Source organism: Marmota marmota, unplaced genomic scaffold (assembly GCF_001458135.2).
Source record: "Marmota marmota marmota unplaced genomic scaffold, marMar, whole genome shotgun sequence".
Taxonomy (NCBI): Eukaryota; Metazoa; Chordata; class Mammalia; order Rodentia; family Sciuridae; genus Marmota; species Marmota marmota.
Genome location: NW_025999960.1, coordinates 19,013,067 through 19,038,696, shown reverse-complemented (window position 1 = coordinate 19,038,696; position 25,630 = coordinate 19,013,067). Strand labels below are relative to the sequence as shown.

The 25,630-nt window shown below is 35.8% G+C and overlaps 1 protein-coding gene across 3 annotated transcripts in view; it reads left to right on the top strand.

The window, feature by feature from the left end:
- The window catches only part of Atf7 (activating transcription factor 7), a 100,310-nt gene that overhangs the window by 5,780 nt on the left and 68,900 nt on the right, over window positions 1-25,630 (top strand). For all 3 annotated transcript variants that reach the window (XM_015493548.2, XM_015493546.2, XM_048802822.1), the window contains exon 2: window positions 19,229-19,297. In XM_015493548.2, coding sequence (XP_015349034.1) covers window positions 19,250-19,297 — 48 coding nt within the window. In that variant the 5' untranslated portion in view covers window positions 19,229-19,249. The remainder of the gene's footprint in view (window positions 1-19,228; window positions 19,298-25,630) is intronic.

Here is a 25,630-nt window from a genome sequence, read left to right as displayed (position 1 = left end):
CCCATGCCTTTAATCCCAGCAATTTGGGAGACTGAGGCAGATGAATCACAAGTTCAAGGTGGCCTCAGCAATTTAGCAAGGAAAAAAACAAACAAACAAACACGTGGGGAGTGGGGGGGACACGCCTGTAATCCCAGTGGCTCCGGAGGCTGAGTCAGGAGGATCGTGAGTTCAAAGCCAGCCTCAGCGAAAGCGAGGTACTAAAGCAACTCAGTGAGACTCTGTCTCTAAAATAGAGCCGGGGATGTGGGTTCATCGTTGAGTGCCCTGAGTTCAATCCCTGGTACCAAAAAAATAAATTAAAAAAAAAAAGTCAGTGGGTTGGGATTATAGCTCAGTGGTAGAGAGCTTGCCTGGCATGTGTGAGGCACTATGTTGGATCCTCAGCACCACATAAACATAAATAAACAAAGGTATTGTGTCCATCTACAACTAATATATATATATATACATATATATATATATACACACACATATATATATATACACAAAACATATATATATATGTATATAAATATATACGTGTGTGTGTGTGTGTGTGTGTGTAAAGCTAGGGCAAAGTGCCTCTGGTTTCAATCCCTAGTACCAAAACAAACAAACAAAAACAAGTTGTCTTCCCCACTAGGCCTCTTTTGGGATCAAGTATATCATGATATGTAAAAACACATGTTATAAGGAGGAGATTGGCATTTCACAGATAACCCTCTCCATTATTGGAGTTCTGCTTTTAGAACATTCTCTACATTGTGATGAAGCTCTTTAGTTCTGTCATCTGACGCCTCAATAAGTAAAACTAATTCCTTGTCAATGCAGTAGACAAATATTTGATGAAAGTATGCCCATTGAGGCATATTTTTCTGAGTAAATATCCCAAGTTCTTTCAGTTTCTTCTTAACTGACATTTTTAACAGATTTAGGCTCTTTACCAATTTAGTTGCCTGAGTTTTTAGGATTATCTAGATCTGAATCAGATAAAATCTGATCAATACAAAATACGGGAGAAGGGTGTGGGGAGCATGGCTTCTTTTTACTTCACTCTGTACCTCTGTTCATAAAGCCTATGGTCACATTAGTTTGGTTGGTTTTTAAAAAAAATGTAATGGAAAATTTATCCGTGTTATTATCATCCTATTGACTTGGGCTGCTTATTTTAGCTTCAATAGCATATTTTCACCTCTTGAGCATTCCTCATATATTTGTCTTATTGGCAAACTTGATAAAAGGATGCCATTGTAGGTCACTGGTAAAAATGTATAAGGATAGAGAAATACTGTACATCAATAGACTATCATTCTGTTAACATTAGTAACCTTCTAGGTGAAATAAGTTATGAATCCCACTTGCTGTTTTATATTATCTAATCTTTATTTTCTATGATGTATCAAGAAGTGTCCTATTGATTCAGGCGTGGTGGCACACACCTGTAATTCTAGCAACTCAGGAGGCTGAGACAGGAGGATTGCAGTCTAAGTCAGTCTCAGCAGTTTAGCAAGGCCCTAAGCAACTTAGCAAGACCTCTGTTTCAAAATAAAAAATAAGAAGGGCTGGGGATGTAGTTCAATGACAAAGTGCCTCTGGGTTCAATCTCCAGTACCACCACCACCATCACCCAAAAAAAGAATTAAAGAAGTATTCTGTTGAAATCCAAAATATATTTTGTCTATAATATCCCTCATCTCCTAGGCTGGTCTTGTCAAAAAAGAAAAAGAAATGAAAAGAAAATGAAGTTAAATATTAGTTGTTGTTTGGCTATCTTATACTAGTGTTCATAGAAACTGCATAACTTACCAATTATTCAAAAAACAATTTGTTTAATTCCCTTTAGAGTCTTCCTGGGAAATAACATCTGTTTTACAATCTATAATTTCTGTTCTTTACCACTCATAATTTTAAAAAGTTATGATTTTTGTTCTCCATTTTCAGGACTTTAGGTTCTGAGGTAGTACTACTTGCTTTTCTTCTTTTTTAAATAATTATGAAATAATTAACAATATTTATTTATAGTTGCTTTTTTTTGGTCATTAGATGACATTCTGTTTTGTAAATTTTTTTTTTTTTTTTAGGAAGAAGCTTCATTCTCTGAACATACTGAGATATCAGAGAATTAAAGTATTGCCCTTGGAACAGTTTTTATTGTAGCTTCCCCCATAATATTGTTTGGAATAAAAACCTATACCAACTGTAAGTGTGTGTGTGCGCGCGCACACACACACACACACACACACACACACATATGCATGTACACCATTGACATTTATAATTGTAGTTTATTAATATGGTGGACTAAGTTTGTCAGGCTATGTGCTAGAGCAATGGTGGTACAAATCAGATGGAGCATCAGAAGACATCTCTAGGGATGAAAAACTTTTAATGGGCAGCAAACAACCTTCCTGCATGTTAATTTTAGACCCTGACAGTTGAAGTTATGTTTGAGCAATTTTAGCTGATAAATACATTTTTAAAGCACCTTCCTCTTTTGGGGTTTTAATTTTTACTTTCATTTTTTAAAATTGAAAATTGTGAATGGAAATGTTTGTGCAGATGTATACCTTCTCATTTTTCTGATATTTTTAGTTACAAATTCTGGAAAGCAGGTGAATAAACTTAATAACCCCTCAAGGTCCTTTCTAATCTAAACATTCATAAGTAGGAACTCAGATCAAGGAACTTAAAATTGAAGAATCAGGAAGAAAAATAGACTGTAAAGAAAATGAAATGAAATGGTTCTACTGACCCAGTGGGAATGGATAAACAAAAAGTAAGGAACATAAACAGTAAGAAATAATAACTCCTTTGAACTAAAAACAAAAATCAACAACAAATATTTTGCATTGGGGTCATTTCATGTCTTAAAAATATTTTATCATGACATTTTCTCTTCAGCATTTCCCTGGTGGACACTTGTTTTGAAAGAATGTTGGTTTTTTCATTTTTCTGTTGAATCATAGTACTTTGTTTCCTTTCCTTCTCTAGTTGTTCTTTTGTTTAGTTTTTTCTTTTCTTTCTTTCTTTTTTCTTTTTTTTTTTTTTTGTCTTCTGAATAACGTTGTGATTGCCTGTATGCAATGAAGTAAAATTCATTTCGGTTTTAAAAGTGAGCATTTGCTATGTATCTTCCTTGGTGAGAAAGGATGAGTGTTACAGCTCAGGAACATTTGTATGAAAAGATAAACTTGTTATTTGGTTCTTAAAACTTTGTAGGGCTGACATTTAGGAAAGATTCCTAACTAAACCAAAGGCAAGTTAGTATAGTAGTCTTTATTAAGGTCTTAAGTATTTTAGCTATAAACTCACTGTAAAATTACAACTTTTGTTAGCTTTTTCTCATCTTTTGGTAATTTTTAATCCTAATTGTTCTCATATATTTGAAACCAGACTTCACAAAAAGTTTCTCTTTTCTATTCATTACTGAATTCCTCCTTAATATCAGTTTATGAAAGCCTAATGGGAGCCAAGATTTAGCTTACAAAGTTACTTTGTGAACTTGTGGTTTTGGTGTCTGTGGTTACAGTGTGGTTCTTTCATAGCCCCACTTTTTCACAAAACCCTATTTTCTTTCTTTTCTTCCTTTTCTTTTCTCCAGCAGGCCCCCCCCACTTTTTTTTAAAATATATTTTTTTAGTTGTTGATGGACCTTTATTTTATTCATTTATTTATATGCAGTGCTGAGAATTGAACCCAGTGCCTCACACATGAGGCAGATGCTCTACCACTGAGCCACAACCCTAGCCCCTCAACCCTTTTTTCTGTTTCATTTTTTATTTTGAGACAGGACCTTGCTAAGTTGTTGATTGCCTCACTGAATTGCTGAGGCTGGCCTCAAATTTGTGATCTTCCTGTCTCAGCTTCTGGTGTCACTGGGATTACAGGCATGCGCCACCATACCTGTGTTTTTTTTTTTGTTTTTTTTTTTAAACTCAGCAGTGCTTAACACTGAGTCACATTCCTAGCCCCCCTGCCTTTTTTTTTTTTTTTTTTTATTTTGAGACAGGGTCTCTATAAATTGCTGAGGTTGGCTTTGAACTTGAGATCTTTCTGCCTCAGCTTCCAAGCTGCTGCTGCTGTTGGGATTACAGGCATGCACTACCGCAGCTGGCCAGGTAAAGTGCTTTCTGATGTAAGCAGGGAAGGGTTATATGCTAGCCTGGTCAAATTTTATTTGGAATTTAAAGCTTACATTGCAATAGAAAAAAAAAATTTTCTTTTCAGATTAAAAAAAAAAACAATAACAACAAAATAGTACTGCTTGGGGTTGTATCTCATTAGAATACATACTTAGCATGTTCAGGGCCCTGGGTTCATTCTCCAGCCTCCATTCACCCCAAAAGCTCAGCCATTCCCCACTACCTTGTTCTTACCCCCAACCCTCAGTACTGGGGGTTGAACTCAGGAGTGTTCTACTACTGAGCTACATCCCCAGCCCTTTTTATTTTGTAATAGGGTCTTGCTAAATTGCTGAGACTGGCCTTGAATTTGCAATCCTCCCTGCTCAGCCTCCAGAGTAGGTAGGCTTACTGGCATATGCCACTATGCCCAAGTAGCATAACCACTCTTTTTGAAAGAAGAGTGTGCTTAATAAATAATATTATAAATAATAAATAATATTATAAAATTAAGATGATTTATTCAATATAACATGATTACTATAAATGATTTATTTCAGCCAAGTTTCTTGCCAGTAATACTTATTTAAGCTTTATCAAACTTAAATAAAACTATGTAAGTTTTATTTTAATATTATATTGTTAGTATCAACATACCCCTGTAGCACCATTTTTAAAAAATATTTTATTAGTTGTTGATGAACCTTTGTTTATATGTGTTCTGAGAATCAAACCCAGTGCCTCACACATGCTAGACAAGTACTCTACCACTGAGCCACAACCCCAGCCCCATATAGCACCATTTTTAAATGTATTTTTTAAAGTTATCCTTAAGCAGTAGTTTGATATTTTTACACTTGGGTTTGAGAGCATCAGTCAATGAGTGTTGGAATACCCTCAAATAAATCACTTTGTTACAAATATCATAACAGACTTTGAAAATAGAAAATTTTCTTGACAAATTCTAGGCTTCCCTGTAATTATTATTGTGAAATATTGTCACTTTTTCCTATCCAGAACCAAATTCATACTGAGGTTTTAATATTAAAGTCTGTCCAGTTTGTTGTTTGTACCCTAAGTCATGAGGACTTAAAACTGATACTTAAAGATCAGTGTTTTGTGTTGATTGCTATTGGTTTATTGTTTTAGGGATAACACTTTTTTTTTTTTTTTTACTTGTCATTTCTCACTGAATATTTTTAGAATTTTAATTTTTAAAAATCCATCCATACATTCTGCTACACATGGGAATATCTGAATAACATGTACAATTTTCATTCTGGGCAGTTATTCATTTTATCTTTGAATACCATGGAAGGAGGAAGATATTAAGGGAACAGATGAAGTCAGAACAAGTTAGGGATAACACTTTATCTGATAACACTTTATCTTGTTAGCAGAGAGAAAAAAAAAAAAACAAGTTTTATTTGATTTTTGATAGATATCCTACCAGTTTCCAGAAAGTTTTCTACTCTAAAATACACGTTGAAGGGGCTGGTGAAGTATATAGCTCTGTTAAAGTATTTGCTTAGTATGCTCCAGTCCCTGGGTTCAGCCCTCAGCACTGCAAACAATTAAAAGTTTAATTTCCAGTACTGCAATCAATCAATCAGTCACTCAAAACCAAAATGCACATTGAGGTCAAACATTGTTAGTTATAATGTTCTCTAGTTATTTCTAACTTTGCTTCCTGCTGTCATTTTACCAATTTGTAACTTCTTTGTTTTTGCTCTATTAACCTTTCTGGGGTTAGCTCAAAATAACTCTTTGAATCTTCCAAAGTCCTAAAGAACCTTAAACAAAACAAAACAAGCAGAAAACTTCTAGTTTCTAGTCAGGTAGTTTCTTATGTAAAACTGCTTCAAGATAGGTTCTAAGCTTTGGCCAAGTGTTGCCTAACTTGTGATTCAGCGTAATTCTCACCCACATCTGTTTTCAGTCATTTGCTTGAAACTATTTGGTCTGTTTAGCTGGCTTCTTTCTTTGAAACGCATGCCTGTATGTCTGATCTTGAAATCCAGAAATTAATTTCAAACTTCTGTTTAATTGATTTATCTAGGTACTCCATTGCTCTTGTTATTTTTTTGTTTGTTTTGGTACTGGAAATTGAAACAAGCGGTGCTCTACCGTGGAGCTTCACCCCCAGCTCTTTTAATTTTATTTTTTTCTTTATTTATTTTTTTCTTTTTTTAAATTTATTTCTTACATAGATGACAATATGGAGTACATTACATTCATAATTATCCATTCACAGCACAGTTTTTTATAACTCTATATATAAAGTATATTTACACCAAATTATGCCATTACACATGAGCTCTCTTATTTTTTTTTGCATACAATTCTTACTACACTTTTATACCATCATTTATCATATCTCTGTATATAAGATATGTCCTTTTAATTTTTTATTTTGTGTGTGACAGGGGATCACTAAGTTGCCAAGGCTAGCCTCAAACTTGCCGACCTCCCTGCCTCCATTTTCCAGGTCACTAGGATTACAGGCATGCACCACCATACTTAACTGTTCTTGTATTTCTTTCTTTCTTTTCAGTAGTTGTTATTACTGAGGATTGAACACAGGGGTACTTTACCACTGAGCTACATCCTCAGTCCTTTTAATTTTTTTTTGTTTGTTTTGAGACAGGGTCTCTGTAAGTTGTTTAGGGCTTTACTAATTTGTTGAGGATAATCTTCAACTTGAGATCCTCCTGCCTCAGCCATCCAAGTCTGTTCTTCTGTTTCTCCAACTTTTTGGTTTCAGTACTCCTTTAAACTCTTAAAAATTATTGAGGACTCCAAAGAGATTTTTGTTTATATCTGTTCATATTTAGCATATTAGAAATTTAAAAGGAAGTTTAAAAATAGTGATTTATTTTAAAGTAATAGCAAATCTAATCCATGTTAACATAAATAACTTTATCTGTAGTTTCAAAATAGAGGGAAGAACTTCAAATCTCTGTAACGTCTGACTTAACATGAGACAGCCAGTTTCTCATCTCTGCTTCGGCATTCAGTCTATTAGGATGTTTAAGTATTTAAGGAAATATGACGAGGGTCATACAGATATGTTATAGAAAAGAGAAATATTACTGTCAGGTAAATATAGATAATCTTCTTCAGTCCCAAATCTGAAAAGTGATAGTTTTTAAAAGTGTAGAATCTGAAACCACATCTCTGAACTTTTGATACTATTACATTAAAATGCATTGGCCTGCCAGGAGCGGTGGTGAAAGCCTGTAATCCCAGAGACTCCTTCAGAGGCTGAGGCAGAATTTGCAAGTTCAAGGCCAGCCTTGGCAATTTAGTGAGACCCTGTCTCAAAATAAAAAAGGCTGGGAATGTGGCTCAGTGGTTAAGTGCCTCTGGATTCAAACTTCAGTACCCAAAAATAAATACATAAAATGTATTGGTCTGTCTTGCTCTTTAAATAGATCTTTTGCCCACAAGTGATTTTAACCCCCATAAACTCTCTGAAAGAATTTGGGAAATCTGTCAGGATCCATGGAGCCTACTTTGAGAACTGTTGTCTTATAATGCCAAAGTTGAAAAATACAGCTATTTTCCATGTGGAATTTATGACCTCTCCAACCTTAGTGCCTCATAAAGGGTGAATCACTGATCATTTGTATCAGAATTACAAAGAATATTTTTTAAAGTGTAGATTCTTTGGGCCTAGTACCAAGAAAATCCAGGAGGCCTAGGAGTTTGTATTTTTACAAGGTGCCTAGGTAAATATGCAGAGTTTGAGAATTATTGAACTACCTTGACTTTATTTTAAGAAAATATAATTCTAAAATCTGAAAATCCACATAAAAATTAATACTTGAGTAGTCACATTATAGATGAACATATTAAAGATTAACATATAAATTCTGACATTCTTTGTAATTAGGATATTCTAATTAACCCATGTATTTTGATAGCTATCATACATACGAAGAATTGGCAAATTAAAGCAAAAGTAATAAATATGTTAGACCTTGCAGGCATGAGGTTTCTTTGTACCTACTCAGCTTTACCATTCTAGCACAAATAGCCATGGATGATATGTAAATGAATAAGCATGAATGTGTTCTAATGTAACTTTAATTATGGACACTAATTTCATATAATTTTCATGTGTCACAAAATAGTCTTTGATTTTTTTTCAACCATTTAAAGTGTGAAATCCATTCTTATCTTGTAGGCTACACAAAAATAGATGGCAGGCTGGATTTGGCCAACCCTTGGTATATGTTGTAACTAGATTATGAATTTAAAAATAACCATAGTAAAATATGCTTAACATGAAAACTGAGCATTACATTTTCCCCATTGCCCCATCTGCAGTTCTATTTTTTGCAGTTTTAGTTAACTCGTATAAACAGAGATCTGAACATGTTAAATGGAAAATTCTAAATAATTTGTAAGTTTTAAATTGTGCATTGCTATGAGTAATGTAATGAAATCTGGTGCCATCCCACTCTATCTCTTCCAGGACCCTGGGACGTGAATCATCCCTTTGTCTAGCCAGTCCATGAATCCATGTTGTACGTTGCCTTTTAGTCACTCGGCCGTCTCGAGTATCAGATCGACTGTCACAGTATTGCAGTGCTTGTGTTCAAGTAACCCTTATTTTACTTAATGATGGCCCCAAACCACAAAAGTACTGATGTAACAGATGCACTAGGGCATAAAACATGGAAGGACAGATTAACTCTGGTACTATGTGGCAATGCTGCAGGGCGTATAGGAAAAAACATACTACGTACAGAATTTGGTACCATCTGTGGTTTCAGGCATGTACCTCAAGTCTTAGTATCTCCTGTGATAAGGAGGGATTATTATACTTAATTTTTTTAGACAAAAATATACTCCAAGAACTTATAGTCCTTCAAATTCACGTTTCTGGATATTAATTTGTAAGTATATAAGGAACACCTGTTGTATCCCTAAATTGTTGGAAATGCATGATTCAATTATAAATAGTTACACAGTGTGCAATTTGTCTGCAACTTTTCCTGAGTTATAAAAAGATGTGTTCATTTTGCTAATTTTTGCATCTTTTCCCATTTCCACATTTTCTATTAGTGCATTTTAGTTGTATATAATGATGGTATTTAAGTTACATGTTAGTACATGCACATAATATAACAATATGATTTGGCCAATATCACTCTGTAGAACTTCCCCCTTCTTACCCTCCTCCCACTCCCTGGTTCCTTTCCTCTGTTGAGCTCCCTTTGATTTTTCACAAGATCCCTACCTTCCCTACCTTTCTTTTCCTTTTTCCTCTCTAGCTTCCACATACGAGAGGAAAAAAATACAGCCCTTCAGAGTTTGGCTTATTTCACTTAACATAATGGTCTAAAGTTCTATCCATTTTTCCTCAAATGACATAATGTCTTTGGTTTTTTTGGGGGGGGGGAATTGGGGGGGTACCAGGGATTGAACTCAGGGGCACTCAACCACTGAGCCACAACCCCAGCCCTATTTTGTATTTTATTTAGAGACGGGGTCTCACTGAGTTGCTTAGCACCTCGCCATCGCTCAGGCTGGCTTTGAACTTGTGATCCTCCTGTCTCAGCCCTCTGGGCTGCTGGGATTACAGATTTTTGCTTCCGTGTCCAGCACATAATGTCATTTTTGAATAAAACTCATTGTGTATATACCACATTTTCTTTATCCATTCATTCACTGGTGGATACCTAGGCTGGCTCCATAATTTGGCCATTGTAAATTGTGCTGCTATTCACATGGGTAAGCAGGTATCACTGGAGCATACTGACTTCAGTTTTTTAGGATAAATACCAAGGAGTTTGTAGCTGGGTCTTTTTTTGTTTGTTTTTGGCAGTGCTGGGGATTGAACCCAGGACCTTTGAACATGCGAGGCAAGCACTCTACCAATTGAACCTAGTCTTTTGAAGAATCTTCATACGGATTTCCATAGTATTTGTACTAATTTACAGTCCCATCCTCTCCTGCATTTATTATTGTTTGCCATTCTGACTTCTATGAGATAAAATCTCAGTGTAGTTCTTTTTTTTTTTTAATTTTTAATTTATTCTTTAGTTTTCAGTGGACACAACATCTTTGTATGTGGTGCTGAGGATCGAACCTTGGCCCCATGCATGCCAGGCGAGCACACTACCGCTTGAGCCACATCCCCAGCCCCTCAGTGTAGTTCTAATTTGTGTTTCCCTAATAGCTAATGATGTTGAACATTTTTTCATGTATTTCTTGGCCATTTGTATTTCTTCTTTTTGAGAAGTGTCTGTTTAATTCATTTAACTCATTATTATTTAATTTGTCATTTGGGTTATTTGTTCATTTTTGTATCTTGTTTGGAGTATGTGGATAAGTAAGATTCAGACCAACCTCAACCTCTTGATTCCTTTTTTGCCAGTTTTTTTTTTTTTTAAACTCTGTGCCTCAGTTTTCTAGTCTGTTGGCAAAGTGCTTTACAAAACTTTGATTGAAGCCAGATGCAGTGGCACACGCCTGTAATTCCAGTGTCTTAGGAGGCTGAGGCAGAAGGATCATAAGTTTGAGGCTAGTCTCAGCAATTTAGTGAGAGACCCTTAGCAATTTAGTGAAACCTTGACTCAAAATACACATACACACACACACACACACAAAAAAAAAAAAAAAAAAAAGACTGAAGAATGTAGCTCAATGGATGGTAAAACGCCCTGGGTTCAATCCCCAGTACCAAAACAAACAACAACAACAAAACCTTAGTTATAAGACAATAGGCTAATTAGTTCAAGATTATAGTACTGTCCTTTTGAGACAGTTGATTTACTTAATGAGATATTAGAGCTAAATTATTGTAATGTCAAGTATTACAATGGAAAATTAATCAGAATTTCAGTTCCTAAATAATCTACTACAGCAGATGTTCTGGCATATTTCTGTAATCCCAGTGATTCAGGAGACTGAAGCAGGAGGATTGCAACTTGAGTCCAGCAAGACCCTGCCTCAAAATAGAATAAAAAGGGCTTGGGATGTACCTCAGTGGTAGAGCACCTCTGGGTTCAATTCCCAGTGCCACACCCACTTCCCCCCCTCCCCCCCACCAAAAAAATCTGTTGCCTAGCAAAACTTGAGTTTACTCTGTTTTCTGGAGTTCACATAATCTGTATTATAGTCTCATGTTCATATGTTTACTGAAATATTTTCCCTTAGTCAGTTTTCTAGATTTAATGCAAATCAGAACAGCACTGAGTATCCTATGGAGAGTAAAATGTTGAAACTACCGTGACAAAGAATTTTAGCATTTGTAGTCTTTGTTCAGGAGCAGCAAAATTTTCTTAGAGTCTGAAAATTGATATCCTAAGTTATATTTTTGTAAAAAGAACTGTTTGTATATCATTCCCTCACTCAGTGTTGGGGATTGAACCCAGCGGCTCTCTACCACTGAAATAACATCCCCAACTCTTTTTATTTTTTATTTTGAGACAGAATCTTGCCAAATTGCCATGGTTGGCCTCAAACTTGTGATTCTCAGCCTCCCAAGTAGCTGGAATTACAGGCATATGCCACTACCCCAGCTTCCTTCCTTATTATTTATTCATTCATTCACTCATTTACTGGTACTGGGGATTGATTACGGGGGTGTTAAAACCTCTGAGCCACACCTTAAGCCCTTTTAATTTGGGGGGAATGGTCTCATTAAATTGCTTAGGGCCTTACCTTCTGGAGTAACAGATTACAAGTGTGAACCACCATGCCTGCCTGGTATGTATGTATGTATGTATGTATGTATGTATTTATTTATTTTTGGTATTGAAGATTGAACTCAGGAGCACTCAACCACTGAGCCACAGCCCACATCCCCAGTCCTATTGTATTTCATTTAGAGACAGGGTTTCACTGAGTTGCTCAGCACCTTGCCCTCACTATTGCTGAGGTTGGCTTTGAACTCGAGATCCTCCTGTCTCAACCTCCTGAGCTGCTGAGATTACAGGTGTGTGCCACTGCACCTGGCTCATTCTATCAGTTTTTGGTACTGGGAATTGAACCTAGAGTGCTCTGTCACTGAGCTACATCCCCAGCCCTTTTTATTTTTTTATTTTGAGGCAGGGTCTCACTAAGTTGCTTAGGGCCTTGCTAAGTTTGCTGAGGCTGGCTTTGAACTTGCGATCCGTAATCTTAGTTACTCAGGAGGCTAAGGTTCTTCCTTAGCCTCCTGAGTAACTAGGATTACAGGTGAGTACTACCTTTTACAGACTTTTTGTTTTTTATTTTGAGACAGGGTCTTGCTAAATTGCTGAGGCAGATCTTTTTGTGGTGCTGGGGATTGAATTTAGGACCTTGTGCATGCAAGGCAAGTACTCTACCAACTGAGCTATATCCCCAGCCCACTGATGCAGATTTTGAACTTGCAGTTCTCCTGCCTAAGCCTCCCAAGTCTATGGGATTATAGGTATGTATCACCATACATAGCATGGTTTTTATTTCACTCATTGATTGATTCATTCATTTACTTGGGTATTGGGGATTGAACCCAGTGGTGCTCTACCACTGAGCTACATCCCAAGCCTTTTTTTGTTTTTTATTTTGAGGCAGGGTCTCACTAAATTCCTGAGGCAGATCTTGAACTTGGTGATTTTTCTGCCTCAGCTTCCCAAGTTGATGGAATTATAGGCATACGCCAGCACACCAGTTTCTGGTGGTGGTGGTGGCAGTGGCTGCTGCTGCTGCTACTACTACTTCTTCTTTTTAATATTTATTTGATAGTTGAAAATTAACCCAGGGTCACTTTCTCAGTAAGCTATATCCCCAGTCCTTTTTTTTTTTTTTTTCTTTTGAGAGATTCTTACTAAGTTTCTTAGGGCCTTGCTAAATTGCTGAGGCTGGCCTTGAACTTGAAATCATTGTGTCTTAGCCTCTTGAGTCACTGGGATTACAGGTGAGTACTACCAAATCTGGCTTCTTTTTAATATCATAAAGGAACAAGGCCCATATGTGCCTGTCTACATTTTTCAGCATGGTTATAGTTGAGCTAAATAGCATTTAGTACTTGCTAATCTTGGTTTAAGCTATCTGAATTCCCTTTGTGGTAATGGCTGGGTTAATTTCTAATTATTTATCATTGACATTATTTATTACTACAAGTAATACTTGTTGTCAGGGAGCATTCATGGGATTCTGAAAATTGGTCCTTAAGGGTAACAAAGGACTGTGTTGAACTGCTTGGTTTGTTCTGTGTATGGATGTAAGCTGAAGTTTTCACCATATTTATTTTCTGTATGAAACTTAGTTTATAATTTTAGAAAGACTTTTGATGGTTCATTCTTTTTTTTTTTCCCTTTTTGGTACCAGGGATTGAACCCAGGGCCGCTTAACCACTGAGCAATATCCCTAGCCCTTTCTTATATTTTATTTAGAGACAAGGTCTTGCTGAGTTGCTTAGGTCCTCAGTAAGTTGCTGAAGCACAGTCTTCTGCCTAAGTCTCCCGAGCTGCTGGTATTACAGGTGTGTACCACTGTGCCCGGCTGATGGTCCTTTTTTTTTTTTTTTTTTTAATTTTTAGTTGTAGATGGATACAATACCTTTATTTTATTTATTTTTTTGTGGTGCTGAGTATTGAACTCAGTGCCTCATGTGTACTAGGCAAGCACTCTACCACTGAGCTATAACCTCAGCCCAGATGGTCCATTTTTTATTTAATGTATATATTTTTTAGTTGTAAGTAGACACAGTACCTTTATTTTATTTCTATGTGGTGCAGAGGATTGAACCCAGTGCCTCATGCATGCTAGGTGAGCGCTCTACCATTGAGCCACAACCTCAGCCCCTGTTCATCCGTTTTGAACTTAATTTGCCAGTTGGTTCTGTTGCTTTGTAGTAGAGAATGAGCAACTTGTTATGATTTAAATTTTAGAGCTTTGGACCTGTCTGGCAAATACATACACCCTGTCCCCACCCCTCCAACACTTAATTTAAAGACATTTTTTTTTTCCAATCATGCTGATAGGCATTCTTAGCTGACATTATAATTTATTTATTAAAAGCAATCCGTGGAGGGGGCTGGGGTTATGGCTCAGCGGTAGAACGCTCGCCTAGCATGTGCAAGGCCCTGTGTTCGATCCTCAGCACCATGTAAAAATAAATAAATAGATAAAATAAAGTTATAAAAAAAAAAAAAAAGTAGTCCATAGGGCTGAGGCTGTAGCTCAGTGGCAGAGCGCTTGCCTAGCAAGTGTGAGGCACTGGGTTTGATCCTTAGCACCATATAAAAATAAACAAATACAATAAAGGCATTCTGTCCATCTATAACTACAAAAACAAATTTAAAAAAAAAGCAATCTGATAGTTGTAGAGCTTTTAAGAAATAATAAAGGTACAAGAAGAATATAAAAATCATGTAGAATATGGTTATCCAGAGATAACCCTTTTTAATATTTTGTTGTTAATTCATCTTTTTCCATACTTATTATTTGTTTTCTATCCTATAGATTTGGAATTATGGATGTATGCAGTCTTTTATTCTGCTTTTCTCATTTAATGTATTAGCATTTTCTCATGTCATTAAATAGTTTTCAGATTGTTTTCTTAACATTTTAAATAGTATCTTGTGAGGCAATACCTTAATTTACATTTATCAATTTCTCTTAAAAATTCAATTCCTATCGTTTTGGATTATAAATATGACTATGATGAACATTTTAATACGTAAAAGGGTCTGTGTTTCTGGTTTTATTCTTAGAATAGAATACCAAGAGAAGAATGATTTGTTCAAAGGTATCAAACATTTGGGTAAGACAGTTTACAAATATTGTCAAACTGCTTTTCAGAAAAATTGCCCAAATATGTATTCCTAAAAGTTGCCTCTTCTGCTGTATTTGTGATTGACATGCTGTTGTGCTGGAACATATATCTTTTTTTAATACTTTTATTTTATTTATTTATTTTTACGTGGTGCTAAGGATTGAATCCAGTGCCTCACATGTGCTAGGCAAGTGCTCTACCACTGAGCCGCAACTTCAGCCCCTGGAATGTGTATCTTGACAGTTCTGGCTGAGGTTTTGTTAGAGGTTTAATTAAGCATTAACTTTTCTATGTCTGTGTCTGTGTGTGTGTGTGTGTGTGTGTGTGCGTGTGCGCGCGCGCTCGCGCCACACTCACGTGTAAGATGATGGTGGGAATTGAATCCAGGGATGCTCTACCACTGAGCTCCATTGCCAGCCCTTTTTATTTTTTATTTTGAGACAGGGTCTTGCTGACTTGCTAAGGCTGGCCTCAAACTTGTGATTCTCCTGCCTTAGCCTCTTGTTTTTTTTATTTTTAGGTTCATTTTACTTGGCACTTAATAGTTCCATAGTAGTGTTTTTTGAATGAAGGAAGAAAGGATAATCTAATCCCCTTTTAGATTTCTATGAATCTTTGGTATTTATGGTATATATGCCCTGTCGTTATACCTAGTGATGTTTGCTTTTGTCATTAGAACAGGCCCTTGGTTGTATTTGTATGGGGCTTGGATTCCATATTTAAGAATTGGGCCATCTTATTAACACCAATTTGTTACTAAAGAAATTATCACATTGTAACCAGATTCAGAGAATTAACTTTGTAACCCTTAGTTACAGACTCTATCCTCAATTCTATTAAAAACAAAAACTAAAAGAGATAGATAGATCTATATATACAAAAAAAGAGAATCTGTTTTTTCATTTGTATGCTGACGAATTAGGATCTACCTCTACCTCTGACAAAACTATTAGACATAGGCTTTTGGAAATTATCTCAGTTATTAAAAAGTTATCCTCTAAACATTGTGTTTTTTTTTTAACTTTTTTCACAGCAATCCGATAACTTTCTCTTTTTAATAAATCCTAAATTTTATCATTTTTGCCTTCTGGCTTCACTGAGTACCTCAGCCTTTCCTCTATACACCTTGATCTCTTGGACGGCCTTTCAGTGCATCTTTGTTTTCCAGTTCTTCTCCTTGCTGAAAGCATTTCACTTACCCTTGGCAGTACCTCTTAATGTATGTGTATCCCTGTCCTGTTATTTATTGTTTAGTTCTATAAAATGCTTGTGTTTCATCCTAAAGAAATAGATCGAGATGACAACACACTGTGAGTGCTATACCCAGATACATGATCTACTTTGTCAAGCAGTAGTGTCAGTGTCATTATTGAAGATTTCATTTTTTGTCTCCTGTTTATCCTACAGAAATGCGTAGCTTTTTGTTTTTGAAAGAGCATCAGTTTGACCTAACAATTAAAAATTTGTTTTCAGTATCAGGTAGAAATAAACCAGCAAGATTCTTTATATTAACAAATTGATGCAGGAGAAATTTTAAAATAGAAATGTTTGTTGGATTTATTTATTTTTTAATGGATGGACAGATCATTCTGATTGTTAAGTATTTAAACTTTCTTTAAAACAAGAAATATGGAAATTACATAGGGCAAAAAATTAAGGGAATGATTTAAGAATCACTGTGGGTATTTAAGAAAAAAAGCCTTCCTCCCATTGTTATCTCCCTTTGGTGAAAACGGTAAAACAAAGGCCAGCAAATTGGGAAGGAAGCAGGAAATCCTAGTTAGTGAATGTCAGTTGAATATTTAAGACCAGTGAAAATGCTTACTTCTGTTAGATTTTAATGCTTTTTTTTCCCCCAAAGTGTTTTTTTATCCCCCCCACCCGCTCTTTTTTTTCTTTTCAAAAGACATATTTGTTTGTTTCTTTCTTTTTTCCTTCTTTTTGGCTGGGGATGGAAGGACTCAATTTTCTTATCGCTATTTCCTAATAATGATGCCATTAAATAAAACCCAGAAGCCATATATTGTGGAGTGATTGTGAAAAGCCAAGTTAAGTTTGAATTTTGTGGTTCTATGGAAATCATTCCAAAATTTATTTAATCACTTTGTATGCCAGTGCTGTCCCCTTCTCAGCCAGAACCCATTTCTTCCTCTAAGTAAATAGAAAAATGAGAACATTTAGGTCCAAATATCAGAACCAAGATAAAAAATAAGGCATTTTGCGTGGTTCTTGTGTCTATTCTAGCCCTTGTAGTTTACTTCCTGGTTGGAAAATACGTTGGAGGCCCTTTTTGAAATAAAATTTCATTTTGTAATTATATTAGGAAAACAGGTTCTAGGACTAGAAAGTGAAATTATCTGTAGCACAGCATTTAGGACTTTTTCCAGAGATGAATTGCTTTTTAGAAATTATCTGAATTTTCAGACATAAAGTTCTTGGTCTTTATATTTATCTGCTTTTGTTTACCTTTTTTTTTTTTTTGTACAATGTTGTGTTTCCAAAAAGTACTAAAAAATCATCATATATTTTAAATAAACAAACAACCCCCCCAAAAAACTCCCTTGTCCTGGGGCTATGTGGAGAAGAATGAAGCTCTCATTTCCTAGTACCCAATCATCAGCTTGAGCTAGCATCTCCTAGGAACAGAATTTATTGAAGCAATTTATCCTGGCTAAATGTGATATAAATCTGTGTACATGTATGTACATACAGGGTCTCTTCCATTACAGCAATGCTGCAGCATCAGTTTCCTTCATGGTTAGACCATGTTCCTATCACATTGAAAGATGACCAAGAAGCCCCTTCTATTTTATTGAGCACCCCACAATTTTAAGCGCTGATTAGTTGTGGAATTGCTGATTAGACAACCAGAAATACTCGTTTCTAACCCCAGAGTGAGCCCTAAGAGAATAGGAGAGATGTTACCTACCCACCCTCTATGTTTTAAGCATGGTTTTCTGGTTACCAGATTGATTCTAGCATGTTAACTTTTTAATTTAATATAGGCCTGACTGAGATTGATATTTCTGTTTATCTCTAAGATAAAATTTGAAATTTGGTTACAGTTCTGAAATTATTTCCAATCATATTCAAATAATTGAATGTGATTCAATTATTTCAGCCTCTGTTATCTTCCCTGTTCATTTGTTTGTATACGTTTCTCTCTTATGGAGAGATGTTTGGAAATGTCCTTTAAGAGTTTAATCTATAAGGGTATTTTCATCCCTTTCCCCGTTTTTCTCTTCCACTTTTCCAAAATACTGTTTATCTTTTGGGAATATTTTTACTGTGATTTGCATTTCTAATATTTATTCATCTATACCTCTATTTTTATTCCTAGTTGGAATATGAGAAATTTTCCCAACCCAATGAGATTGGAATTATTGTTCATTGACAAAGAATGTTAATCAATATTTTGAGAATTTAGCTTCAATATTAAATATATATATATATATACACACACACACACATATAAATAATTATAAATTCTGTTAAATTCTTCAGAGAAATAGAGGAGATGGATGGTGATGCTTTTTAGTGTCATTTCTTTTATCCCCTGCAGCAGTACACATCTGTTGGCTGCAACAGAGCAGCCTAAGAACTCTGGGCAAGAGCGGCACAAACAGCCGGAACATATTCACCCAGTAAACCCCCAAAGAGTCGACATTTGTTTTATTGCTGCTTTTAAAAACCTCACCATAAATAGAATCATAGGCGGGGGGAGGGTACCGATATTTCTCCATTTGCCACAGTCGATTGGTGGGGGGAGGAGGAGGCTCCCAGTGGGGAAAGAAGGCTTTTATTTTTATTTTTTTTATTAATGAAAATCATTTCCCATGTAGCCCAATAGGATGGGTGCTTTGTTTTCTTTGGCAATAATCTGGGATAAACGACTCTTGCCAACAGTCTCGTAGTTTATACACCAGGGAGCCAGATTATGGCCCTGTAAAACGGAGCACCCCTCCTATAATCCCTTAATTAATTAAATGACAAATTTTGGTCTTCTCTAGTTCAAAAATATGGCTTCCACATTGAACATTCAGTGGATTTATTGACATAGGGAACTGCACTGTTGTAATTCAGCAGACTAGAGAAGTGTGTTATATACTGTAGCAGAAAGGGAAAATCTAGCAAAGGTTTGAAATTCCTTGACTATTTAAGTATAAATTTTTCTAATACAAAATTTAAATTGAGGGACAGTAGATCACATGCCACCTGTCTAATGGGTCTCCTCAAAGTAGCCTGTGTTTACAGCTTTGATAGATAGCATTCTTGGAACACCTGTTTCTAGGCTTGATATTTTTGAAGCACATTTTTTTGCTCCAGCGTATTTAACATAACTTTTCCCCTACCTCCCCCTCCTCAGCTCCGCTCAGCTATATGAAATATGGGAGACGACAGACCGTTTGTGTGCAATGCCCCGGGCTGTGGACAGGTACGTTTACAATATACTTTATTGTGAATGTCTTGTTGTGAATCAAAGTGGCTGTTTTATCACTAAGGCAAAGAGTTTAAAGCCGGTATTTTACGTGATCACTGGAGGTAATCAGATCAGAGGATTTGCAGTGTGTAAATCCAAGTTATGAGGAAGTGTAGGCACTCTACCGTAATGAAATCTGCCTTGCTCTCTTCCATATTGTTATTCTACTGGTGTTTGTTTTCCAACACACAGTGTTGAAGAATACATGTTGCTCTCTCCTCTTTTGTAAAGCTATCCATCTAAATACAAAGCAAGTTTAGAAATATCTTCATGGATATAAAAATCTGCTTAACATATTTGGAGAGATAGCTGACAAGGTACCCTTCATGTGAACCCCAATTTCAGATTTTTTTTTTTTAAGTAAGAAAAAGTGTTTCTTCTATTGATCCAGAAAATCATGTTTAACAGGTAAGGAAGAGACCTATCTAGGAAAGACAAATCTAATATAGAACCTGAGATATTATAGCAGTATATAAACATTTCCCTTGTCTGATACTATGAAATGCATTGTTCTGTTAGCTGACATGTAATTTTGTGTGTATATGTGTATAAGTCAGATATTTCTCATCATATGCCTTTTTAATAAAGCAATTTTGATGTAATTGCCTTTTTCAAACTTCTTAACTCTTAATACTCTGTGCTAATACCATGTTCCACAAAAAAAGAAAAAGAATACAAAAAAAAGTTTTTATCTGTCTTTATTAATTTATTTTACAGGCCCTGAAGGGTGACTTTCTGTTTATTTAGAAGTAAGTCATAGGCCTGTCCAGTGACACTTACTGGTAGTATGTAAGATTGCAGACTAGTTCTAGTAAACATTGTAAATATTTAGACAAAAAGAAGAGTTTAGTTCTAGAGATTAGTAAGAATTGGCTGGGCACAGTGGTGCATGCCTGTGATCCCAGCAGCTTGGGAGGCTGAGGCAGGAGGATTGCTAGTTCAAAACCAGTCTCAGCAACAGTGAGGTGCTAAGCAACTCAGTGAGACCCTGTCTTTAAATAAAATAGAAAATAGGGCTGGGGATGTGGCTCAGTGGTCGAGTGCTCCTGAGTTCAGTCCCTGGTACCAAAACAAAACAAAACAAAACAAAAAACCCCCAGACTACTAAGAACTGGAATTTGAGTAGTAGAAGAGATGAGGATGGTAACAAGAAATGGACAGAGGGAAGAGTCCAAATTTCAGTAAATGCTGAAAATTTCAGATAAGACACTAACAAAGCTATTGTATTCTGCAATATTCAGCATCCTAAGATGCATTTTCTTTTCCTTATCAAAACATTCTACTTTATTACTGACTGCTTGTTTCCCCATGTGGTCTATATTTAATTTTTTTAACAATAGAAGACAGTTAGAAATATAGGGTAAATTTGTTTTCACTTCTCAAACAGCTTTATTAAAGAACATACCTAAAAATGATCCCTCCAACTTTCTGTGTAAATTTAATAATACTATTTACTATGACTCTGACAACTGATAACTTGGTACCCTTTTCACTTCTCTACTGGAAAAATCTGCTTTTTTGGTGAAAGCATTTATTTTTCTGATATTTACCATTATTTTCTTTATTTATTGCTTAAACTACTCAATTTCTATGTCTTACATTAAGTATACTTATTATGCAGTATACATAAAACCATCCAAACAAGGATTTCTCAAAGAAATAAGAATGGATGATAAAAATAAGGAATACACGAGAAAAACATCTCTTAAGCTTTTTGAGCAAAACAGTGTAAATAACATCTCTTCAGGCTGTCTTGTTAAAAAAGAGTAGTATTCACTAATATTGGTGTTTGTTTCCTTGTTTTCATTTTCTCTTTAAAAAAATTTTTAAAAAATTTTCCTAGATGTAGGAAAACAGTAAGGATTTTTGCTTTGATTCTTCCCTGTATTGTTAGGTTTCATTTCATCATAATCCTTTCCTTCCCCTGTTTTTCTTTCTCACTTCTGAATTGTGTAATGGTATTTTGGTTATTAGGATTCATTATAACCACTGACTTACATCCTCAAAGCTTCCTCCAACCCCAAGGGAAAGGTGGGTGTGACACTTGGGGGAATTGTTACCTTCTTGAGAATTCTAAGTTACTTGTTCCATAGTGAAAGGATAGCTGAGTGTAGTGGTGAATACTTGTAATCCTAGTGACTTGGGAGACTGAGATAGGAGGATTACAAGTTTGAGGCCAGCCTTGGCAACTGAGACCCTGTCTCAAAATAAAAAAGAGCTGGGGATGTAGCTCAATGATAAATCACCCCTGGATTCAATCCCCAGTACAAAAAAAAAAGGGGGAGGGGGGATAAAGGAAAAGGATAGAAAGCAACAACTTAAGACTTTGGAGCCAGCATGATTCATTTCTTTATTTTCTTTGCATATCAAACTATTTTCTGGTGAGATTATAGTTCTGAAGTTATATTTAGTCTCCTTCCAAGTTTTTTTTCCAATATTTAGTAACAGATAGCCTTAGAGTGGAATCTCTACAAGATGTACTGTGATTGCTTTATGTTATATGAATGTTATATGTTAGTGAAAATCTGGCAGAGAAGATAAATTTAGTTGTTAGCTACCCTTGGCCTGTCATTCAAATTCCTTATATCCCTCGAGAATGGTTGCATTCTTGAGCCACCTAGAGGTCTTAAAGTTATTTGTAATCCACTTGTCATTGACTCAAATTATTTATTCCAGAAAATATAGAATACTAAAAAAACTATATAAGCTCCAGGAGGGTAATAAGGACCATGATAGCCAGACAAGGATGAGGCAGGAAGATGGCAATTTCAAGGCCAGTCTAAGCAACTTAGCAAGGTCCTAGGCAACTTAGTGAGACCCTGTCTCACAAAATGAAAAGGCTGGGGATGTAGCTCTGTGGTACAGTGCCTCTGGATTCAATCCCCCAATACAAAAAAAGAAAGAAAGAAAATAAGAACCAAGATACATTTTAGAAGGCATAGTTTAGAACCTACTATGACAGAAGTCTCAAAAAGCAGTGGTTTTGGCTGGGATTGTGGTTCAGTGGTAGAATTTCATCTAGCACATGTGAGGCACTGAGTTTGATCCTCAGCACCAAATAAAAATAAAATAAAGATATTGTGTCCACTTAAAACTAAAAACTAAATATTAAAAAAAAGCAATGGCTTTTATCAGATAGAGAAAACAGGAATGGAAGCAAATTTGTAATTGAAGAGGCTGATTGTTAAAAGCAAGCAAATAAAACTAGGAATCTTGCTGTGCACACTGGCGCATACCTGCAATCCCAGCAACTTAAGGCAGGATGATCACAAGTGTTTGCTCAGCCTCAACATCTTATTGAGACCCTCAGCAACTTAGTGAGACCCTGTCTCAAAATAAAAATTTAAAACAACAACTATAGGAATCTTGAATTGTTTCTATAGTTCCCTGCTCAGAGTTTACCCTGTATTTGCCTAAATTAATGTCATCCTACACTTTAATATTAAGGGAAGGTGAAAGGAAAATTCACCTAAAATAGACTGGTGGATTATGCTCTCTACTATATAATCAAAACCACCAGGCTTTCAATGGATACATAAACATGTTTTGGTTGCTAGGTCTTTAATGGCTGTTATTTTTGGATTCTGTTCATGATCCACTTTCCAACAGTACGTCTGATGTGACACAGCTGAGTTCTAAATATGCTGCATGTACTTTAAAAAAAAAAAAAGATGGCAGCTAAAGGTTGTACTGTCTGCATTCTTATCTGAAAAAAACAGGTGATAAGAGTTTTTTAGCCCTCTTATTTCTGTTCTCCTGTTGAGATACTTTGTTTCTCTTGAAGTAGTGTCACTTTCATGAGGAAGAACTGTAGGAAAAAGTTTTCCTGCTAAAACCTCTTTGTGGAATATGGTAGAAGGAGTCATTAATAGAGCTGCTTCCTGAGAGGGGACCAGTTAGTGTTAATAGGGCCTCCAGACATTCTGTTGAATCAAGTTATATGGGTTTTTGAAATGTTTATTAGATAGCATCTCTTTATAAACATTGTGACTATAAAATGGCTTTGTCGGGTTTTTTCTTTTCTTTTTTTTTTTTGTGTTGGGGTCTCACTGTATTGCCAAAGCTGGCCTCAAACTTGTGGGTTCAAGTAATCCTGACTCAGCTTCTTAAGTAGCTGAGTTTACAGGTGTGAAACACCATACCTGGCTTAATTTGTAATTTTTAATACTTTTGGGGGCCACTTTCACTTAAAGATGGAATATAAAATTATTCTGTTATATGTGGAAGCAGGTATAAATACTATGTTGGTAATCTTGAATTTCAGATATTATTTCATGTGTACATAGTTAAATAATATACCTCTTTTTTGTTTTATTTTTACCCAGTTTTTATTCCTAGGAGTCTACACATTCCATAATCCTGTACCTCCCTCACAGGCATATAGCAGTGGTTTGTAGTACAAATTATGTAGATTTAAATGGCCCCTCTGGATACCATCATCAGTCTTTGAGCAAAAGCTGGTCATATCAGCTTATTACTTTAGAATGGCTTTATCCTAAAGAACAGGAGCACATTTCCTCTGAGGAAATACCACTCAGGAACAGTTAGTAGTATCCCATTATCAGCCACTGAGAAAAGTTTCTGTCATAACCACTCTGTATCATCTCTGTCCTTTCAAGGGAAAGTCATCTATACAGTATGATCCTGAGAGTCTGAAGATACCTACTTTATCCCAGAGGACATCTAGATAGAGGTTGAGATTTTCTTCATATCTTTCTGAGACATGAAAAACACAACTAACTCATAGACCTCCAGGGCCTCTTTTTCTCTTCAAAGGCCAAGAATAGCAATGGAGCCCTAGTTGTGGTGAGGTTGAGGGCAGCTTCTTGCACCTCCTTATCTTGTCATAGTAGTAATAATGTTTATGGTACTGTAGTCCTGGCTTCACTTGGCATTTAACCAGCCTCCAAAGCTGTTTATTGCTTCATATCCTCTACCTCCATGAACATTATCCCTTAAATCTCTATTTCTCTGTAATATATGAGGCAACAAATAGCTCCTAAGATTGGTTAAATGCTGGCATGCTGCAAAGGTATATGTTTTATTGCCTGTATAACACAAATCTATAAAGGTTATTCCTGTTATCCCAGTGTTCCATTAAAAGGACCATACTGGTACTGTGGGAGTCTGGATCTTACATTGTATCCCTTTGACACATTTTTCCTATTACCTGGCATGAACACAAAATAAAAACAAGGAAGAATGAGTTGGTGCTGATTACTAATTCTTTATGTTAGGGAAGCATCTTGAATTGGAAAATAACGGGAAGAAATAGCTCTGGTAGATAAATGCCATTTGTGGTGGTATATGCTGTGTTTACATGCTATGACAGGTGAAGGTAATTTCAGGCAAATAGATAAGCTTTCTTCCTCACTCTTTGCCAAGAGTTTAAAAAAATTTAAATTTTTATTTAATAATTCATATTTCATTCAATAATTCATCCAGTTCCCATCTGGTAAGAGTGCCTGCATGCTGTCACGCAGCTGAAAATACACTGCATTATACACAATTAGGCCAAATGCTAACCTTATTTTTTGTAATATGTTGATTTTGCAATTACTTTCAGCTCACTCTGAGTGCACTGCAGTTTTATGTAACCCTGTAATGAAAGTAGACTACTGTTACTCATTGTATAGACAAGACTGGGACTGGGGTTTTAAAAATGGAGGTGTTAAGAACAAGGAAAAACTTATGTTGCTTTATGTCAGATATGACACTCTTCTTTTTTTAAAAATTTTTTAGTTGTTGATGAACCTTTATTTTATTTATATATGGTGTGAGAATTGAACCCAGTGCCTCACACATGCTAGGCAAGTGCTCTACCACTGAGCCACAACCCCCACCCAGATCTGGCACTCTTGACACTTGTCCTTAGAAACATTTAGTTGGTTGTTTAATTTTTTTTCTTCTATTCTTTTTTCCCTCTCTTTTCACCTTTTTTTAAATTGGTATATTATGGTTGCACATAATGATGGGATTTGTTGTTACATATTTGTGCATGTACATGAAATAACAATATAATTTGGTCAATATCACTTCCCAGGACTACCCCCTTTCTCCTCCCCTTCTATCCTTTAGTTTCTTTCCTCTACTGATCTCCCTTTGATTTTTAAAATTAATTTATTTATTTATTCTAATGAGGTACATATGACAGCAGAATGCATTTTGATTCATTGTACATAGTTGCAACACAACTTTTCATTTCTCTGGTTGTGCACCATATGTGCAGTCATACATCTACCTAGGGGAATGATGTTCCCTTTGGTTTTCATGAGACCCCCCCCCCCC